General features: G+C 40.3%; 1 protein-coding gene across 1 annotated transcript; it reads left to right on the top strand.

Moving 5' to 3' along the window:
- The first annotated feature begins 15,238 nt into the window (after nucleotides 1-15,238).
- Nucleotides 15,239-21,704, top strand: C9H6orf47 (chromosome 9 C6orf47 homolog). Its single transcript, XM_063433268.1, has 2 exons — nucleotides 15,239-16,000; nucleotides 19,521-21,704. Exon 2 carries the CDS (start codon nucleotides 19,521-19,523, stop codon nucleotides 20,226-20,228), a length of 708 nt encoding a protein of 235 aa, XP_063289338.1. The 5' UTR covers nucleotides 15,239-16,000; the 3' UTR covers nucleotides 20,229-21,704.
- The last annotated feature ends 1,214 nt before the right edge of the window (nucleotides 21,705-22,918 follow it).

Genomic DNA, 22,918 nt, shown 5'->3' with positions numbered 1-22,918 from the left:
TCCCCCTCCCATGGGAATTTTGGTTGTGGGTGGGGGGGTAGTTAAAAGAGTGCGTTTAACCGTTATGTTAAAGGACCACTATAGGCACCCAGACCACTTCAGCTTAATTAAGTGGTCTGGGTGCCAGGTCCAGCTAGGTTTAACCCTTTTTTCTATAAACATAGCAGTTTCTCTGAAACTATGTTTATAATGGGGTTAATCCAGCCTCTAGTGGCTGTCTCATTGACAGCAGCTAGAGGCGCTTCCGCACTTCTCACTGGGATTTTCACCATGAGAAGATGCCAGCGTCCATAGGAAAGCATTGAGAATTCTTTCCTATGGACTTGCTGAATGTGCGCATGGCTCATGCACATTGAGAGGAGGAGAGTCGGCGCTGGAGAAAGGGGTAAATTTAACCCCTTCCACCCCCTAGAGTCCTGAGGTGGGTGTACCCTCAGGGCACTAGTGCCAGGAAAACAAGTGTGTTCTTGGCACTATAGTGGTCCTTTAAAAGGGACACTAGTCACCAGAACTACAGCTTAATGTTGTTATTCTGGGGAGTATAAATGGCTCCCTTCAGGCATTTTCATGCAAACACTGCCTTTTCATGGAAAAGGCATGGTTTACATTGCCCCTAGGGACACCTCCAAGTGGCCACTCCTTAGATGGTCACTGGAGGGACTTCCTGGCTCAGTAAACAGCCCTGCTGTTTAACGTCTCCACGTTCTCAATGGAGACACTGAATTTTCCTCAGATGCATTGATTCAATGTATCTCTGAGGAGGTCCTGATTGGCCAAAACGGCATTTGGCCCCGCCCTGTGCCAATTTTAGCCAAGGGAAAACATTGGATTGGCTAAAAATCTACAATTTCGATTGTCACAAAGGGGTCTGGAAATAAGGAGTTTTAGAGGGCAAGCCACCTAAATGGTGTGTTTAGCACTACCTGGTGTTCCTAACCTATTCACACACAGCCCAACTCACCCTCACACAGAGGGTCGATCTTGGGGCAGGGGCAAGGAAAGCCTGGTACCAAGGGAAATGTGGTTTGGCTTTTTTTTTTGGCCTGAAACTTAATTTTGCTTTCATGGCACCCCTCACTTTATTTTTTTTTTAATCAGCTGATTAATCAAATGACATGATCTACAATTTTTACATTTACAAGTCTTATTCTTGCCTGCTCTTTGTTCAAAGAGGTGTGTGTGTGTATATATATATATATATATATATATATATTCTCCATGGGAACTAGTAAAATATGAGCCATGTTAAAAGAAAAGTGTAAATAGTTGAGAATTAAAATGTGTGCCAAAATAGCTAAACTGAAATATTCTCCCACTTGGCTGTTTGTTTTTGGCCCAATTGTTGAGCTTTATTTTGAATTCATTCTAGTGATTAATCCTGCATCAAGGATTCCGTCACGTTGGTAAACATTTTATGTTTCTGGAAGCACATGGTCCTTTACATTATAAGTACTAGCTATGCCTTCCATTCCTAAAAGTGAGAAAATGTCGTTAAGGATTAATGATGTCAGGGCTGTTGTATTATGTGTTTGCCTATTACTGGCTGGGAAAGTGTTAAACCTATAGATAAGATTGTTTGACCTCTGACCCCCAAAGTATATGAAGTAACTGCAAAAATGATAAGAATTTGATCATTCGTGTCTAATCTCTGCCACACCTGATGGTTGCTACAACAAAGCGCAAATACATTTCTCTGTTCAAGTGAATAAAAAGGCCAAATCAGACAAAAGGACCATAGTGCAAACGAATGGCTGCGGCAAAAGGAAGATGTTTTTACTTATTTATTTTAAACACTAAAGTGAGAATTCCTTGGAATTCAAAGTGAACTTCAACATTTGGGTTAAGTCATCGTTTTAAAATGATTGCCACAACAAAGCGGAACCAAGCCGCAATATTGCCGAATTTAACATTCCATGGTGCTGATATTGTGCTGTGTATCATTGTGGTTCTGTAAACGACACTGCAAATAGTTTAGGGGAGTACATGAGTTTTTAAGTTTAGTGGGGACCTGGGTTTGGCTGCTTGAGAATCATGTAATGTACAGTTAAGTCTCCTGAAGGTACTGACTTCCAAATTATATGAATTCCCAAGACCTAACTTTACCCCAAGTTCCCCCTAAATCTACCCGGACCCTAGCAGCATCATTAGAAATTGTGTCTTTGTTAGTGGTGGTGTAATGTCATTGTGTTCTTATTATTTCAACATTAGTGTGCTTGTATTGTGGTGTCGACATGTAAAATCGACACTTTAGATGCATTCACACAGTGACTTCATATTGTGCATAAATGAACACTATACTGTCAGGAGCACAAATATGTTTTCCTGATTCTATAGTGTTAAAACCCTCATCTGGCCTCCCCTAGCCCCTTTAAAGAAACACTATAGTCACCTAAATTACTTTAGCTAAATAAAGCAGTTTTAGTGTATAGATCATTCCTCTGCAATTTCACTGCTAAATTCACTGTCATTTAGGAGTTAAATCACTTTCAAACAGATGTAATTTACCTTTAAATAATTGTATCTCAATCTCTAAATTTAACTTTAATCACATACAGGAGGCTTTTGCAGGGTCTAGCAAGCTATTAACATAGCAGGGGATAAGAAAATCTTAATTAAACAGAACTTGCAATAAAGAGCCTAAATGGGGCTCTCTTTACAGGAAGTGTTTATGGAAGGCTGGGCAAGTCACATGCAGGGAGGTGTGACTAGGGTTCATAAACAAAGGGATTTAACTCCTAAATGGCAGAGGATTGAGCAGTGAGGCTGCAGGGGCATGTTCTATACACCAAAACAGCTTCATTAAGCTAAAGTTGTTCAGGTGACTATAGTGTCTCTTTAATAAAATCGTACATTTATTCCAGTCTGCTGCTGCTGGCTTTGCCCCCGATCTGCCTCCTTGGCTGACATCATCAGAAGTGGTGATCTCAGCCAATCACAATGCTTTCCCATAGAGGGTGGAGACACTGAATGTCAGTCACACTGTGCAGCACTGCCCCAGGAAGAACATCTAGTAGCCATCTGAGGAGTAGCCAGCAGAGGTATCCTCAGGCTGTAATGTAAACACTGCATTTTCTCTGAAAGCACAGTGTTTGTTGCAAAAAAGCTGAAGGGAATGATTCTACTCACCAGAAAAAAAATACAATAAGCTTTAGTTGTTCTGGTGATTATAGTGTCCCTTTAAATCTAAATATGTGTCTTGCTTCACTCACTGTGCTAGGCTAGAATAGTTTATCTGTGACTTTAGTGGAGTTGGAGGAGTGAAATAATTCCTAAATAAATGATGAGTAGATTTAACACGCCAGGGTGCATGTTAGACATTACCACATTGAGTGTTTATATAACCTGCACTCTTACCTTTTAAAGCTAACTGGCAGGAACACTAAACAAACATTAACACTAACGTTAGCTTAGTACTGATCACTGCTATATTTAAAGTCACAGGAGGCATGCCTTGGATAGAAAATGACCACAACAACATTGTTTTTTAGTTATTTATTTATTTTTAATAGTCATGACAAATATGCCAATAATTCCGTATTATGATGTTCTTTAACTAGACTCCTGTAAATACATTTCCAGTGTTAAACTGTTACCATAAATAGAAGACTAATATTTTATGGTATATTATAAGTATAGCTACTCTATTATTTTCAATAAAACTTTTTTATCACTCGTTTATATCATTAAGCAAATTATTTTTTACAACTCTTCAGTGTCAACACTGAGCCCATAAATAATTCTTCCAAGGAATTACCATAAAAACGATAGCCCAATTTAGCGACTATGTTTTCCGGAATGCCCTCTGTTAATTTGAAATTCTTTATTTTTGGGGGCAAAAAGACTTTACAAGCATACCCGTGTAGCCACGACAGCAGACACAGGCAGGTTAATGCAGACATGTTCATGGCATGATACATTTGCACATTTTTGTTAAATTGGAATATAACAAGTTATTTATACATTGCTTATATGAAATAGCGTGCTAAAATATTTGAGCCTATTAATAGGTAAACATAAGATTGGTATTCCACTTTGTCCATTTGGTATGATGCTAACACGCTCTGGACCCGAGCTAACCTCCTTGATTTAACTAGCGAGCTATACATTCAATATATTTGACGTGTTATTAAAGAATACATTTGTGATAGTCTGATCGAGTGATCTACAAGAGAGACCCCCTGGGATCCCCTACATAGGCTTACAAAGATATGAAACAAACTAAAGAGAGTAGGTGTCATCAAATAATGTACTTGGCCAATCGGGGCATATAGAAAACAGTTTTTTTTTGTTCATTTTTATCATTGCACACTTTCTATATAAATTAGATCCAGTCACTAATAGGTGGGTTACGCACAGGTTTGTGGTAAGTACCGTTTGGAGTGATGCATTTTTATGTAGAATTACATTAGAATTCTATTTTTTTATTTTTCCCCCCTTGAGTGATTTTAGGTGGTGGTGTGATCACGCTAGCCGCGAATTTAAGTACACTCACACGGCAGTAGGCTAATGTGCCAGTCTAATAGTTAAGGGCGCCACCCAGTCAAGAACATGTCTATATATTGTCTATATATCTAGTAAATGCTGAGTTAACCATAGTAACGTTTCTTTAGTCAGTGCTCTAAATGTTTCGCTAGGATGCTCCATTGGCTGGGTCAGTTAGTAAGCACTAGACACTAATTACAGACTAGCTTTTGAGATCGATCTGTGAACTGTGGGACACTGGCTGTCATTAAAGGAGTGTTATAGGCTGTGCCCGGGAGGCCTGTGGGGTACCGTAGTGTTTATGACATATCTTGCTCTATACACATTGCTAGACCTAGCAAAGTAAAGTAAACAGTACGATTGCGTCTATATGTGCCTATTTAGAGGCTAACTAGGTAGATTAATTGACCATTAAACCGTGTTGTCTACCACGAAGTGATAATAATAAACATTATACAAACTGGATAACAGAGGTGTGCATTGCCTTAGATATCTATAGCGACAAAGTTCCCTGGGGTCCCCCAGGCATAAGTCTCGCTCCAATGGCTGGCAGGAACCGTGAAAAATAAAGGGTGGGAAATAAAAAGGTGAAGAAAGGGAAGAAAGTTCCCAGGAACTTGGGCGTTAATGTCGTCTGCCGATTCCTTGCGGGGTGTTGATAGCGTCCCAGCGTGGCTCTCTGTGTTCGGTTAGATATATGATACAGGGACCGCGTGTGAAGTGTCATGGCAGCCTCCAAGGGGCAGGATATGGATTCCTCCATAGCCTGAGATGCAAATGGCATGAGTCCTGGGGGTTATAAGTCTAGCATGTTAATCCATTGTAGCCAGGTGCTGGCAGTGCCAGGGTTGGGGCGCGGTCGCCTCTGCTCTGCTTAGGTGGTGACCGCAGCATAGGTGCTCTGTTAACAGCCTAAGCATTTAAAAACGATTATACAACATATTTTGGGTCTGCCGGTTTCAGAAGTCAAAGTTCCTGCAAAAAGCTTCTGTTAGCACCAGATTGCACCCACAGCACCAGACTGCACAGAAAGCTATTACCACATCAGAAGGTAGCATGCACAGAAGTTACTACAGAACTAGGAGACACTCACAGTACCAAAAAGTTTTGAAACACTAATATTTGTGTTCAACGGAGTCTCCCGAGTATAAAAGTACCACTCATGTACAGGTTTTATAGTGTTTTTGAAAGATACAGGGTCAAATATAAGGCTTGATTTTCTGTTTTGTTTTTTTTCAAATTGCCAGGTTGGTTTTGTTGCCTTTTAGAGCATATGGTAGTCCAGGAATGAGAATTACCTCCATGATGGCATACCATTTGCAAAAGAAGACAATCCATTGTATTGCAAATGGGGTATGTTCAGTCTTTTTTAGTAGCCATTTGTTACGGTTACCCTTAGTCTTGCTGAGAGTTGGACCGCTTAGTAGTCTGGATTCCTATTGCTGGAGAGGATAGGAGCTGCTTTCCATAGTATTCCATACGAGTCCTGTAAATGTAGAATAATCCCACTAGCTATAGCACAGCTAGGATACCCTTTTGCCCACAAAACGAGTCAAGGCTGCGATTTGAGGGTCAAACAAGAACTCAGGACTGGGGTGCCCAGCCTGCTTTTTATTGTGGTTACATACAAAAGGGACACTCCCAAGGGGAGGCATAAAATAACCAATCACATATTGGGTGCAACCCACATGTCCCCTCCCCTCAGATAAACAGTTAAGACAATTATGTTACACACATTTTCACCCACATTCTGGATGTACCCCAAAACCAGGGGGTACACCTTTAAATCATGCACTGCTGGATAGACCTTGTTCAGGGGAGTAACATATCTGAAAACTGGCCCGTTCGGATGAACGGTTCGGGAGTTATGGGTTTCCAAAGTTTGGACCGACCGCACAGACTTTCTAGCCGAAAATAGTTCCATACGTTTAGGCCTTGCGGTCGGTCTCCGTTCGTGCGGTAAAACTCCACGAACCCCTTGCCATCCATAGTTATCCCTGGGGTCGCTGTATTCCCCATGCAAAGGGTAATTGTCCTACCGAACGGTGGACCGTTCGGTAGGTCCAGCACGAAGTTATGCTATCCTGGAGGTCTCAGCGGTGTTCGCCTGTTTGCGTCTCCGTTTTTAGTTCCAGATGGTCGTGGGCAAACACCGCTGGTCGTACGTAAGATGGCCGCGAACACGTGCAAAGTCCCGAAATGGCGGCCACCTATACGTTTTCATAAAGGATTCGTGCTGAACCATACGAACGGCTGTAAATAAGTCAGAAAGGTGCAAATAGCACCAAAAGGCACATAGTAAAATACGGTTTTCGTAACACCACTTAGTCACAAACACTGGCCAAAGTTAGCGTTCATAATTGTTTTTTGCATTTTAACACAAATATAAATGCTAACTTTGGCCAGTCTTTGTGACTAAGTGGCTACTTGTAACGCTCAATTGTTGATAAGATGGAAACAACTGCAGATTTCTGAGGTTGATAATGTTTATTACTTTAAATAAAAAAAAGATAATCAAATTGAACTGTCTCTTTAATTCCTGGCAGGTTATAACCAGCAGCGGTGTTTGAAGTTGTTTTAGGATAAGGTAATTTTAACACAACCAGCGAGAAGTTCCAAATTAGGATGCAGATAATTAATAAGTAGGTGTTGGAAACAAGATTATGAGTTGATGTGGAGCAGATAGCGAACCACTTAGATTTAGGATGGTTATATATTAAGTTTGAGCCAATCTGGTTTACTTAACTTATGAAGGAGTGATAATCCAAATTGGTGATGGAGATTCCACAGAGAATCGAGGTTGCAGCAGGCAAGAGAATATCCAAAAAACAGTCCGAGGTCGTAGGAGAGGAGAAGGAGGGTAAATGATTAAACAGTCCGGGTCCGATACACAGTAGAAGTAAATATTCAGTTTGAAGTTCGCGGGAGCTTTCGAGTTGATCCAGCACTGTGGTGTTGACGCGGACTCTCTATGAACCCTGGGAACGACCACGTCATAGGAGGGGGAGTGGCCGCGCTCCGAGAACCCGGAAGTCCACGGTTAGCGAATGCCGGAAGGTCTGACAGAACCCCCCTCATAAGAAGCAGCCACCGGATGCTGTCAACGAGGTCTGGATGGGTAGCGAGCATGGTACGCGTTGATAAGTCGACGAGCATGCACCGCGGAGGACGACACCCATGAGTCTTCGTCAACTCCGTAGCCCTTCCACCGGACAAGATATTGTAAGGAACCACGATGGATTCGTGAGTCGAGAATCCTCTGTACCTCGTATTCCTCTTCACCTTGCACCAGAAGGGGATCAGGAGTAGTAAGAACATCCCTTTGGAAAGGGTCGGAGTGGTGTGGTTTAAGCAATGACACATGGAAGACTGGATGTAGTTTCATGGTAGGTGGAAGTTTCAATCTAACCACGTTTTCGTTGATGAGTGACAATATACGAAAAGGGCCAAGGAAGAGTGAACTTAGTTTCTTTGAGGGACGGTTGGTAACAATGTTTTTTGAAGAGAGCCATACTAGATCACCAACCTTGTAAGTAGGGGAAGGTCGTCTACCAGTATCAAAAAACTTTTTCTGAGCAGCTGATGCATTTTTAAGGTTATCACGTAACCTGAGGAAGAGGGCAGACATGAACGAGTTATGGTTGGAGACGTATGGATTAGAAGAAGGAAGTCCTTGATCGGGGAATGAAGAAGGATGGAATCCAAAATTTGAGAAGAATGGAGTCATTTTGCTACTAGTATGTACCGAGTTGTTGTAAGAGAACTCTGCCATTGGTAACCACGTGATCCAATCATCTTGTAAATGAGAGCAATAACACCGCAAGTATTGTTCAAGACATTGGTTAACTCTCTCTGTTTGTCCGTTGGTTTGAGGATGATAGGCTGAAGATAATTTACGTTGAATGTTGAGGGAGGAACACATCTCATTCCAGAATTTGGAGGTGAACTGTGTTCCTCTGTCTGATATGATTTCTTCAGGAAGACCATGGAGTTTCACGATGTTGTTGATGAATACTTTTGCAAGTTCAGATGAAGAGGGTAATTTCTTTAAAGGAATAAAATGGGACATCTTGGTGAAACGGTCTACCACTACCAGAATGGTGGTATGATGTTGCGAAGGAGGGAGTTCTACCAAGAAATCCATTGAGATGGACTGCCAAGGTCTTTCTGGAATAGGTAGGCTCAGTAATTGACCGAATGGCGGATGATGGTCAGATTTTGATCTCAGACAGGTTGGGCAGTTTTTTACATAAGATTCTATGGTTCTGTCCTGGCGAGGCCACCAGTAATATCTTTTAGACAGCTCCAGTGTTTTTCTTGTACCAGGATGACCAGCCAGAGGGGAATCATGAATCAAGGAGAGTATTTTATTCCTAAACAAGGGAGGAATGTATAACCTGTCCTTGAAGTAGTACAAACCGTCCTTTTTTGATAGATTGCCTTGTTTGGGAAGTTCAAGATCTTCTTCTTTGAGATGTTTAATATCATCAGTTAATGACGAAATAATACCTATGATTTTAGGAGGTTGAGTTTCGTTTACAGGAAGATCTTGGTGAATTCTGGACAGGGCATCTGCCTTTTTATTTCTGGATCCAGGTCTGTAGATGATTTGAAAATTGAAACGGGAAAAGAAAAGATTCCAGCGTACTTGTCTGGCAGAGAGTGTTTTGTTGGAATGAAGATATTCAAGGTTCCTATGGTCGGTATAAACAATTACAGGAGTGCGTGTGTCTTCAAGTATGTGACGCCAGTTTTCGAATGCAGCTTTAATACTTAATAACTCTTTTTCTCCTACAGGATAATTTCGTTCAGCAGGAGACAAGGATCGTGAAAAAAAAGCTACTGGATGGAGAGGATCTTGAGGCGTTTGGTGTTGAGAGAGGACAGCCCCGATAGCTGTATCAGAAGCATCCGTTTCCATGACGTAGAGAAAAGCAGGATTAGGTAGTTGAAGAATGGGTGCACTTGTGAATCTCCGTTTTAATTCATCAAAGGCTGCTTGAGCCTCTTCGTTCCAAGCAAAGGACCGTTTACTGCTATTGAGCAGGTTGAGGGGATGAGCAACCTTGGAGTAATTTTTAATGAACTTCCTATAGAAGTTGGCAAATCCCAGAAAACGTTGTAAGTCTTTAGTATTAGTAGGAGTAGACCAGTTGACAATGCAATCTATTTTGGAGGTATCCATACTTATTGAATGAGGGGAGATAACATATCCCAAAAAAGTGATTTCATTGACTTCAAATATACATTTTTCTGGTTTTGCGTATAATTTGTGTGTTCTTAATCTGGATAATACCCATCTCACGTGTTTTCTGTGTTCTTCAAGGTTGTTGGAGTAGATGAGAATATCATCTAAGTAAATGATGACACAAACGTCTAGGAGATCTCGGAAGATATCGTTAATGAAATGCTGAAAGGTTGCAGGGGCGTTACATAGCCCGAAGGGCATGACAAGATATTCGTAAAGACCATATCGGGTTCTGAACGCCGTTTTCCATTCATCATTGGCTTTGATTCTAACAAGGTTATATGCCCCACGAAGGTCAAGTTTAGTGTAGATGGTAGCTGTTCTTAATCTTTCAATCAACTCATTGATCAGGGGAAGAGGGTAACGATTCTTGATAGTTATTTTATTTAAAGACCTGTAATCGATGATTGGCCGAATAGTCTGGTCCTTGTTTCTTACAAAAAACATGCTGGAAGCGGCTGGTGAACAGGAAGGTCTAATGAACCCCTTCCGGAGGTTTTCATCCAGGTATTCCTTGAGGGTTTTTAACTCTGATTCAGAGAGAGGGTAAATGTGTCCAAAAGGGATAGGAGCACCAGGAACAAGGTCAATCGGACAATCATAGGGTCGATGAGGAGGAAGTGTCTCTGCTTCCTTTTTACTGAACACATCAGCGAACTCTGAATAGATGGAAGGTATAGTGGATTCCCTAGTAACATGCAAAATGGGGATGTGCTGTAGACATGTTCTCTGGCAATATGCAGAGTTAAACGTGAGAGAGAAAGGAGCCCAGGTAATAAGTGGGTTGTGAGTCCGTAACCAGTCTATCCCTAATATTATAGGATAAAGAGGAGAATTTATGACATCAAAAACAAGAAATTCAGAATGGAGATAATTAGTAGTAGTCCTTAAAGGGACAGTTTCAAGGCGAATGGGCCCCGAGGAGATTAAGGAGCCATCAATAACTCTGACAGAGACGGAATTACGTTTTTGAACGCAAGGAATTTTATTTTTTGTAACAAAGGATGAGTCCAGGAACACCCCATTAGCACCGGAGTCAATAATGGCCTTAGTCGTAATTCTTTCTTTGTCCCACTGTAATATGAGAGAGACAGAGGAAAAATGAGAGGTTGGTTTAGAAGGAAGTACACTCATTATAGTCGTGGTAGAACCATGCTTACCGCCTCTTGGACGTTTCAATAGGGGACAGTCTGGGACAACATGTTCTTGCGAAGCACAGTACATGCAGAGGTTCAGTTGTCTTCTTCTGGTTCTCTCTTCTGGAGTAAGAGGACTTCTCACAACCCCTATTTCCATAGGTTCAGCGGGAGTTATAGGTTTCTCCGGTGCCTTTGAAGAGGTGAAGGGTTTTTTCCATAGAGAGCTAGTGAGTGATTTCTCAGCTTTTCTTTCCCTAAGTCTTCGGTCGATACTGATTGACAGTTGAATAAGTGTATTTAGTGTAGTAGGTAGTTCAGTTCTGGAGAGCTCATCTTTGACAGCTTCAGATAACCCAATACGGAACTGGTTACGTAGAGTTATGTCATTCCACTGAGTATCAGGTGCCCATCGTTTGAATTCAGCAATGTAATCTTCAACAGGCCGGTTTCTTTGCTGCAGTGTTCTAATGGTTAAATCTGCAGTCGCTTGTTTGTTTGGGTCTTCGTAAAGGAGAGACATGGCTTCAAAGAATTCATCCAGAGAATCCAATATGGGATCATCATTCTCAAGAAAGGAATGAGCCCAGGCCATGGGTTCACCTCTCAGAAATGAAATAACAGAACAGACTTTAGATCTTTCAGTGGGATATGATCGGGGTTTTAATGCAATCAACAACTTGCAAGAATTGATGAACTCTCGGTATTGGGACCTGTCTCCAGAGAATTTTTCGGGGTTGGAGACAGCAGGGTCACTAGCCGAGTGTGTAACTGTGTGAGGAGTATGGGTTTGCAAGTCCCTTACATAAGTAAGGATTCTTTCATTGGTGATCTGTAGATCTTGCATGCCTTGAGTGAGAGTATCCACCCTTTGGTTTAATCTGGTGATTTCAGAAGTGAGATCTGCTGTATCCATTAATTAGGCTGGATCAATCTGTAACGCTCAATTGTTGATAAGATGGAAACAACTGCAGATTTCTGAGGTTGATAATGTTTATTACTTTAAATAAAAAAAAGATAATCAAATTGAACTGTCTCTTTAATTCCTGGCAGGTTATAACCAGCAGCGGTGTTTGAAGTTGTTTTAGGATAAGGTAATTTTAACACAACCAGCGAGAAGTTCCAAATTAGGATGCAGATAATTAATAAGTAGGTGTTGGAAACAAGATTATGAGTTGATGTGGAGCAGATAGCGAACCACTTAGATTTAGGATGGTTATATATTAAGTTTGAGCCAATCTGGTTTACTTAACTTATGAAGGAGTGATAATCCAAATTGGTGATGGAGATTCCACAGAGAATCGAGGTTGCAGCAGGCAAGAGAATATCCAAAAAACAGTCCGAGGTCGTAGGAGAGGAGAAGGAGGGTAAATGATTAAACAGTCCGGGTCCGATACACAGTAGAAGTAAATATTCAGTTTGAAGTTCGCGGGAGCTTTCGAGTTGATCCAGCACTGTGGTGTTGACGCGGACTCTCTATGAACCCTGGGAACGACCACGTCATAGGAGGGGGAGTGGCCGCGCTCCGAGAACCCGGAAGTCCACGGTTAGCGAATGCCGGAAGGTCTGACACTACTAAAAAAGACTCAACATACCCCATATTGAATACCCTGGGTTGACTACTTTAAAAAAAAAAATATGCACATGTGATGTGTGATTCAAAGATTTATGACAGATAACAGTGTTACAATGTCACTATTGATAAATTTTAAAATATATATTTTGAAACAGCAATGTTCTACTTGTACTTATAGCCCTATAATTTGCACCAAAAAATGAAAAATAAAAAAGCACTTAAACACTGGGTGTTTTAAACTCAGGGCAGAATATTTTTTTTTATCTATTTAGCAGTTTTTTTCATTCGCTTTTGTAGATGAGTAAAAGATTTTTCAAGTAAAAATCCAAATCCATGTTTTTGTTTTTTACAATTTTTCACCATATTTTATAAATTTTTTTAAAGTAAAATATATGACATGATACAAATAATGGTATGTAAAGAAAGCCCTTCTTGTCCTGAAAAAAACAATACAAAACTTGTATGGGAACCGTAAATGAGAGAGAGGAAAATTACAGCTAATTACAAACACCACAAAAGTGTTAAAACAGCCCAAGTCCTTAACGTACAACATCACAAAAACAGGCCGGTCCTTAAGGGGCTTAATGTCGGCTGAAAGCATCAACTGAGGTCTCTCAGCCAATGGGCACCTCTCTGCACTGCTCAGTCGCAGAGTCTATGGCGGGCGACTGGTGGACCCCAGGTAAGTTGTCAAACCATTCTCAAATGCTAACCCTGGGGGGGCACCAGGACACCTCTGCACCATAACTACTACAGTAGTCTGTAGTGGTTATGGTGCATACAGCGTTTCTTCACCATTTCTAATTGTAGCCTTGCTGTCATGCGAGACAAGGAGCGGTAGCAAATATGTGTAAAGGTTTTGTTACCAATGCAGCTAAAAAAACAACATTTAAATAAATGTATGTCTTTGTGTATTTGTTGAAGGCCACTGACATGCCGCCTCATTTATTTCCAATGCTAAATAAACCGGAATGGATGTTTTGTCTAGTCGCAGTGTCGCGCTTTTTGTCATGTTTGGTGGTTTTGTTTTTTTTTTATCTCTCTTTCCGACAAAAGGGAATGCTGGGAAATAATCAGCTCATCTAAAGGATTCTTAGATTTTATTGAATAGCCCTGTGAGACTTGCACTAGTTAAGTGTAACTTAGATGGCGCTGAAACTGACCTCTTAATTCCTTCTACTGACATATAATTCCCCCCCCCTGCCCCTCCCACTCCCTTTTAGGATACTGTCACAAAGACCGTACATTAGGGACTGGCCTAGGAAATCCAGGCACATTGGCTAGTGATTAAAACATGCATTTTACAGCTTTGTATAAAGGTAAACAGAGCAAATAAACACTGAATAAAAGGCCCATACATGTGAATTTTAGAGGAAAGCAATACGTTACGGCCTAGGGGTTGCATCTCTGCCTCTCGCGTAACAAGACACAACATAAAATTATTTTTTATTGATTGAGGGGAGCTTTGTTTAGTAGGTGAACCTGAAAGGGTTAACGCTCTCAGTTTCTGCAGATGCTGTGGCTGTAATGGTGCCAGCGGTTAATGGTAGCAGCTCTGCAGTTCTATAAAAGGATTTTATTCAGCGATCTGTAACGCCAGGTAAACAAAGGCTGAGCGGTGCATTGTGGGTAGGAGAACGAGATCCAAAACAAATTATACTCCATGAAACAGTGAACGCGGATTGAGAAAAAGTATAAGGCTTTTGAAATTATTTTTTTTTGCACAACACGATTCTCTATTGAGAGGAGCGTGGGTGTGACAGTAGCCTGGACAGAACACATTCATTGTCTTACTGTCACCAAGCTCAGGACAGTTGAGAGTCCCAATAACCAGGCTGGCTTATAAATATTCTATGATATTTTTAGTGCTAAAATGATTGATGTCCTGTAGGGTGCAACTTTAGTAAATTATTATTATTTTATTATTTATATAGCGCCATCAGATTCCATAGCGCTGTACAATAGCCCTTAATTAAAGGGTTATTTGTGCTCAAATTAACCGGCTATAGGACTTTAAGAGGATCCGGCAATGCTAGAATATGTAAACGTTGGGTAGGAAACAGTAAACAGGGAGTTAATTCACTGATTAATAAACTGTAGTGAATTGTAGAGAAGTGATAACCCGAGTTTAGAAATTTGGGCAAAACTATTGTCTTATGGTTATCTTTTAATACAGAGATTGGTCACGGAATTACACATTTTAAGTTAAATCGCCAATTCCAAACATTCTAAAAATGCCCGTTTTAAGCTTGGCAAGTTGGACCTAAATTTTTTTAATTCTTATTTTAATTTTTGACAGTGTCGAAGAATTCAAAGTAATTTCCAAATTTTAACGTAAAACTTGAAATTTAGTCTAAAACCGCCAAACAGCAAATTTTGCTTAGTTGTATAAGTTTTGTAAATCAGCTCTATAATCAAAATTTTGCCATTCAGATTTCAATTCGCTTCAATTCGGAGTTTAATGAATAACAATTAGTGTGTTCATTTACCACATTGGTGACTTTGCCCTAACCTTTGCAAACTGTTTATCAATCGCCCTTAAAGTAAATAAATATTTTTATTTTCAATAGGTTCGAAAAGCTTTTTCTAATAATAAATAACATTAAAAAATTTTTTTATTTATTTTATTGAAGTTACCAGACTTTAAAAAAAAAACGTAGCAAAAGCTTTTATTCGCTTCCCTTGTATGTAACACACGCTGAGATTAATTTGTGCAATCTGTGTGTACATTGTGTGGTGCTGTGTAAACAATAACAAAGAATGTTTGATGTCATTCCCCACACAGACAATCAGCGGGCCCCTCCCTCAGAACTGGAATATCTAGGAAGGGTCAGGGGAGGGAGGAACAGAAAGCTATTGTCTTCAGGTTGTCCCACTGTGCTCTCCGTAGCAGCTGCACCCTTTTGGAATTCCGGGTATGAGGTAGAGAGGACCCAGGAAGAGGGGAGGAGAGCAGGCCACACCTAATGTGGCTTCAAAGTGCCTTCTAGACCACTTCATGTGCCAGAGAAGTTCCCTGGGAAATGGTGAGAAAAGTCTCAGTACTGAGGAAATGCAACAAGTAGAGTATCCTGGGAAAAGTGAAACTAAAGAGTTAAAGTAGAAGTGGACGGGTAAAAAAAGAACAAAAAAAAATCACAGAGGAAAAAAGAAGTGGTCTTGAGAGCTTGCACTCTAAATCTACTCAGTTCCTTGAAAGTATCTCCGTTGTGTTCCTACGGCTAAAGAGGAATGCCATATTCCAGACTCAGTGAGATGAGGCGAGACTGGCACAGGAATGTTTTATGAATGAAACATTTGGAATAAGAAGTTATACATTGTATCTCAAGCATGCTTTGAAAGAGTGAGTGGCACAGAGGAAGAGGAGGAGAGTGCCGGAGGAAGATTTACTGATCCCACTCCCCTTAGAAGAGTATCGAACAAAGAACAACCACTACAACCACTGCCAAAGATTGCTGCCCCCCAAAAAAGTCACTTCACACAAGCTCAACGTGACGGGGTGAAGAAAGAGCTGGCAACGCTTACGTACATCAAGGTTTAGAGCAAGTAAAAAAGAAGGTTAGTACATTTGATCAAGGGGTTAATTTGAGGCTTATTCACTTTGAGGTATATTAATAGGTATATAATGCATTTTATTGAGTACAGCAAAAATGGGCAAATACATGCGTGAAGGGTACAGCAAGCATATCGGACACGCAGGTCCAAACACTTTGAGGTTTATTAAGTAATCACAACGGAACTGCAAGTTTGAGGTGAACACTGCTCACAGGTAGAATAGACGAGATAGGGAATTTTTATTTTTTATTTGCTGTTTACTTGAAAACAATAGAAATCTCAATGTATCCATCCTGGTAAAATATTTAATAAATAAATAGTTTGGCATTAAAAAAAAAGTTAAAGGATCTTAACATGTATAGCTTGGAGGAAAGACGAGACAGGGGGGATATGATAGAAACATTTAAATACATAAAGGGAATCAACACAATAAAGGAGGAGATTATATTTAAAAGAAGAAAAACTAGCACAACAAGAGGACATAGTCTTAAATTAGAGGGGCAAAGGTTTAAAAATAATATCAGGAAGTATTACTTTACTGAGAGGGTAGTGGATGCATGGAATAGCCTTCCAGCTGAAGTGGTAGAGGTTAACACAGTAAAGGAGTTTAAGCATGCGTGGGATAGGCATAATGCTGTCCTAGCTATAAGATAAGGTCATGTACTAATGAATGTATTTAGAAAATTGGGCAGACTAGATGGGCCGAATGGTTCTTATCTGCCGTCACATTCTATGTTTCTATGTTAAAGTTCCCTTGCCAGTTCTCTGTGATTCTCCGTTTATTATTAATATTATTATTATTATTTATGAAGGGCCAACCAATTCCGTAGCGCTGTACAATCGAGTATCTAGTGAATAAACCCTCAGAGTGTGAAGAGGTTATTTGCACAGCCTTCTGGGACTGATTGGGTTAAGAACCAAGAGCCACATAAATACCTTGACGTTAATGCGTTAATAAAGAAAGTATGCTGTGCGAGAATTAAATGTCTCATTTAGCTGATTAGTTTTAAAGGCACTCAGCCTGTATTTCGAGTAGGAAGCGAGAACATGTCCTAACACCCCTCCCCCCTTACCCTGTGTCAAACCGGCTGGAACGGGCAAGATTGTAAATGTAGCTTCCCTGCTTGACCACAAATAAGCGGTACATTGTATTTTAGTCTAATTTGGGCAGTTTGTAAACTATATCGGAATCGAACGAGCTTAGCCACTTCCGACACACTGAACAATAAATCAGAGCAAAAAACAAACTGACCGAATAACTTGTTACGAAATAAACAGCTTCAGGCAGAGAGGCCAGCTGTGATTAACTTTCAGACAATGGAGAGGAGACAGGCAGAAAAAACAACAATAAAGGCTGTCATTCTGGGGGTCTCGGTTAATGGTCTCCCCTCAAATATAATTCATCTAAGCGCTTTATACATTTATTTATAATATATTTTTTGTGCCTTTTTTTTTCTTTTACCACCGTTATAATATTCTTTTTTTTTTTACTTTGCTTTTTGCTTTTCTTTTTAATTTATAATGCTAAAATTAAAGATTTGTTTTATACTATTTTAATAAGGGGGAAGACTTTGTCCCCTTAACAAATTCACATAGATAGATGATCTGCCACGTGGTTTATAAAGCTTTCCTGCTCAGTCCTGAAAATGGCATCAATGTAAAGGACAGAAAAAGTGATGTCATAGGGTCTGACCGCTGACTATGCTGGGTCTGCTGCGGGGGATTTGAGGGGGGTCCTGACTGCTTGCCAACCATTTTTTAAGACTCCTTGGATTGTCTTCCCTAAATCTAATTTCTAAGCTGTCAATCTGACCAGTTTCAAGACCCCATTCATTTCAAGAAGAATTTGCCTGTCCAGAATCTCTCTGAGATTGTCCCACCGTCGAGTTTTGGCCAAATGTTATAGGTGACTTCTACTCTAGCTGACAAGTCACTCTGTGCTGGTTTAAAGATAAAGGTATAAAAGGAGCAATATTTTGACTCCACAGAGACTTTATCAAACCTTGATAATGCTGGATGTGGTCGATTATGTTGATAGTGGTCGATTATGTTGACCCTTTTTTGTCCCTTTTTTGTCCTGGAGTGAAGTCCCTTATAGCCACACCAAGCGCATGGCCCACTCAGTTCATTCACTTGAATTGGAGGGGGTCTGTTGGAGGACTCATGTGGGGATCACACTTATTATTAAGTATTCTTCAAATTGCAGTATTTAAAAAATTAACATGGAAACTTGCTGCGCTGGCCTTGCATGACCGAGAATCACTGGGCTGTAAAGTGGAAAATTTGATTACTTTACCAAGTAGATAAAAGCAGCCTCAGGGCTTCCAACCAACTGAACGTGTGCTGTGTTTCTGCCTTAAATATATTGTTTTAAAGGTTCAGTTATGCAGGCAGGTACCTCCCAATCCCAAATATACCTCCCTAAGCCAGGCCCCTAACATTCTCCCTAACCTTAATATGGCCTCCCCAACCTCCTTCCTAACCCTAACAGTACATTCATTTTTTATTTAATCTTTATTATTAATGCAGCGACTCTTCAGTGTCTTTTTAACAACCTCCTAATTTTTATTGTGTCTATGTGACATCCATGTTTTTATCGTATACTGTGCTACTTGATTACCTGCTTGCTACAAGATGGTTCGCCATCTGGCAAGTCTCCCCTAATTCGTTCAGATGTAACAAATGCTCGTGGTGATAATCTTGGGTTTGTTGCCCGAGGATTAGCAGATGCACGTAGACCAACAAGTCTCTTAAATTAACCTTCTCAGTCCTAGTATTGAAAGACAGACCCGGCTTTCCAAAATAGCAGACCTCATTCTGGGAAATCTGATATTCCTGCAATTGACATAGTTCAGAGAGGTTTGTACATCCCCCCCAGTGCACAAGCTGTTTAAACAACAGACTAATATGGCTGCCGAGTAATGGCTCAGGAGTGAACGGAACTGAAAGTAACAATATAGAAACCTAAATAGGGTAATACAGGGCCCAAGTGGAAAAAAACATCCATAATGACAGAAAAAAAATGTACGTTGTAGAAATTCGTTTAAATTATGGCCTCAATTTAATATTTTCGGATAAGCTTTTCAAATAATTTTTGTATTTTTCTATATGCTTTTAAAATTATTTTAAATATTTTATTTACAGTATTTTATTAGATTTTTTAAACTTAAAAAAAAATGTTTTAAAGTTAATTCAAAAATCTTTAATCATTTGAAAATCTTATTAAAAAAAATATTAAACAGAGGCCTATATCAGATATATATCTATAGATCGAGGAAGCCAATAGGTAGTATTTTTGTTTGTTTTTGTTGCCAAATGAAAACAGTAAGTAAGAAAACATGGGGTGCTGACTTTTTTCTTCCTCTGATCCCAGTTTTTTTTTTGTCCTATTCCTGTGTGTAATGTGCCCACTTTATTCATTAGCAAAATAACAATAGAATGCTTGTGACTCTCCACAATACTGGACTTGTTCCCTCTGACATTTGAGTTAAGTGTCTTCTCTTTTTTTTTATCTCCAATACAGATGTTCCTACAGCGTTCTATCCAATGGCCATCTCCCCCTGCTTTCCTCTCAAAACTTCTGCAGTCTCCATCTAAACTTCCTCCTAACCCTCACGCCACTCCCCAAAAGTCAAAACGATGGACTCTGCCAGCAATACCTCTACCCACTTTGCCCAACCTCCGCTCTCTTCTGCACTACACAAAGAGTAACAACAACACTAAATCCTCACCACCTTCCAACATCAATGCGGAGCATTTCCAAATCTGCATCAACTTGGTCCACCATATATTTGACATCTGTATTCTTGGGTATCTCTCTGTCTTTTCTCCCGTGTTCCGTATAACTCTGGATGTTTTTGGCGTGCAAGGAGCTATAAAACTCTGGATCCATGGCCTTGCAGTATTCTTGACCACCACCTATGGGATGTATCTCCTTTTCTGGTTAGCCCAGGAGTACCTTTTCCAGCTGGCCTCTTTTTTCGCCATTTTACAGGCACTAGTCTTGATGGTCAGCTTGAAAGCAGAGCGGGAGGAGAAAATGGCAAGAGAAGAACCAGTTGGTGAAGAGGAAGTGGAAGAAAGAAGAGAAGTTGAACAAGAAGAAGGAATGGATGAAGTTGGTGAAAGAGAGCCAATGGAAGAAAGATGGGCAGGGGGCAGCGAAGACGAAATGGCCGATTCTGATGATATGTGGGTGAGTGATGGAGAGGAAGAAGAAGAGATTGCTTGAGTTGGCATCTCCATCATACAACGGTCTTAAGTGTGGTTCCATCTAGTTGATGGTCGAGCTGAGCACTGCACAGCACATTTTTTAAAAACACTGTGGAACACTGAAGTTAGCCACTAATGGATTCTAGTAAGGGAGTGTCCATAGAAGTGATAATTCAGGATTTTAAAGACATGTTTTTATTTCTTAAGAGCTGTGAATTGATCTGAAAACAGGAGTTTTCTTCTAAACGGGTGTCCCTATAAGAAGGTGGTATGTTGAGTCCGTGTGATTTTTTTTCTTTTTTTTTCTAAAGAAGGAATTGCCATGGGAAAAGAGTGTCTGAGAAGAAAGATAATTATTTATTTAAGTATTTTTATATTTTTATGCTTTCATTTCTTGTTTTCTGTGGACCATGATTTATAATATTAGTGCGAAGCACTGCGAAAATCTGGAAACAGGGAGCAATAAGTATATGTAATGCAAGTCTAGAACCAAAGAGAACATCTGTACGAATTGTTTTGTGATATTTTGCAAATCCAGATCACCAGCTCAAAACATTACGACTTGCAGGATCGAACTATTCTGCAGAATTATAAACCGGGCTGCAATAAATAGGATAATACACTACTTGGAAACACCTTGCAACTAAAACGCAAGTCTGATTACAGTCTGAAGCTGCATTAGCTAAGACACATTGCTGTAATTCACATAAGGGTACCATTTTACACACTGCAAATAAAGATGTATGTGTATACTTTGCTGGGGTGGTGGTTTTATAATCCATAGTGAGCTGAGGATGTTAACTGACTGCAAACGAGGGTTACAGCCATGTTTGATTGAAAGAGCGTGGCCAGAGTGTGGGTATATCCAGTGTAAATCGGTTTAAGTGGAATCTATGGTGGAAGCAGTTGGACCCCCTCTTCCCCATCACAGGCAGTTTGGTTTCTCTTGTTTAATACCTAATCTAATGTCAGGCATCAGGAGATATAGAGTCCACTATTACCTAGAGAAGCCCCAAAACAATGTGGTTAGTTTACTTACCTGGGAACTGTTGGGAAATAATAAGGGGATTTCACATTTAAAAACCACTGGGTGGGAGAATTTTTTCCATTTCGACTAATTTGGGCATTCGTGTCCTTGTAAGTTGTTCGCATTTCTCAGGATTGTTAAAAATGCTTAGATTGTTAACATTCGCTATACATGCTGGTGTGAATGTAAGGGTATAGTGATCTCCTTGCACTGTAACACAAGGAGCAGGGTCACAACAGGTGCTGGACTGTCATACTCTCTCTGTACGATTTGGGGTCTGCTAACAGCTGGGACCACTGCGCTCACTGGGAATGTGCCCATCTCCCATTGGCTGCCTGGTATGTGAACTTTAATGTAGATACAGGTTCTCAGAATTCTATATGTGTGGCAATCACTGATACACTTTGATATCAATGAGGAGGCAAGCGTTTCTCTATATTTAGGGTGTTAATGTAAAAGGCCGACCCACATGGGGCGTTTAACCTCTTTGTGTCTGATGACATGTTAGAATTGTACAGAAAGAAAGTGCCTTTATTAACCCTTGTTAGGAAGGGCAGCAGATTAGCACAAGGGGGCTGTTGGAGCTGCTGTGATGGGTATTGGACTGTATATAACAATGTGTATAGAGCAGGGATTGCTAGACGTGGAAACGGCAGCTGACGTGGATTGACCTGCTAGCTGAATGTAATGGTAATAATGGCAGAGTGTGGCTGAGAGTGGTTGGGAGAGCAGTACGTATCGGTTAACTCAGAGCAAGTGAGGGGCAAGTAAGAGTAATAACGATGGTTTGGAGAAGGTGGAATCCAGTTTGTCAGAATGGTTTAATGGAGAAATGTCAATGGAAATGAGTGCAGCAGATACAATGGGTAAACAGTGAGAGGCCATGTGCTGTCCTGAGGTACATGAAAAGTACTGATGTGACTGTGGATATGAGTGACAGATATTCCAGACAGAGATTAAAGCACAGAACAGTGAAACTTGTATTTGTGAAGATATTAGATAATAAAGAATGAATTGCAGCAGGCAGGACATGCTTTGGCCTAAGCCGTCACCCTGGGTGTATAATGTAAGTGCTCAGTGATGCCTTAAATGGGCATTCCCCCCCACTATAAACACTATAGCTCATTGTAGTGTCTTTGGTGCAATTAATGTTTTCTGCCTCTCCCCACCACCCAAACCGAGACCGTCTGCAAATGCTCAGATAATGAGGAAGATTTGCTCTTACAGTATCTTTCCAGAAGCATCCAAGCTTGGACAGCAAAGATGGTGTCAGAGCGCCGGGGCAGTCTACCTAATTGACGGCTATGGATGGATAATGTTGAAGTAAATCTTCAGTTCTATCCGTGTAGCTGAAGAGGGTGCAGAGTACATTTAAAAAAAAAAAAAAGGTTTGACAGAAAATGTGAGGACTGCGTCTAAAGTCTATTGGCACCATAACCACTACAATGATCTGTAATAAAACATAGCTGTAGTGGTTATGGTGCCTAGACTCTGCATTTAAAATAAATGTCTTTTATATGAATTAAGATATCATCAGATATGTGTAAGCTAAGAAACCTGCCTAATTTATGAGGTAATAAAAGTAAAATCTGGCACATTCTAAAAAGGTATACAAGCACATTTAAGTTTTTTTATTTTTTTATTTGGGTCTTTCATGTAAATGGAGTATAAATGTGTACATG

The sequence above is a fragment of the Pelobates fuscus genome, chromosome 9 (assembly GCF_036172605.1).
Source record: "Pelobates fuscus isolate aPelFus1 chromosome 9, aPelFus1.pri, whole genome shotgun sequence".
In the NCBI taxonomy this organism is placed as follows: Eukaryota; Metazoa; Chordata; class Amphibia; order Anura; family Pelobatidae; genus Pelobates; species Pelobates fuscus.
The sequence above is the reverse complement of the archived record's forward strand: the minus strand, read 5'-3'. Positions and strand labels throughout refer to the sequence as shown.

Excerpts from the sequence above, each read along its gene's own strand:
- C9H6orf47 (XM_063433268.1), top strand. The coding sequence starts at position 19,521 with ATGTTCCTACAGCGTTCTATCCAATGGCCATCTCCCCCTGCTTTCCTC.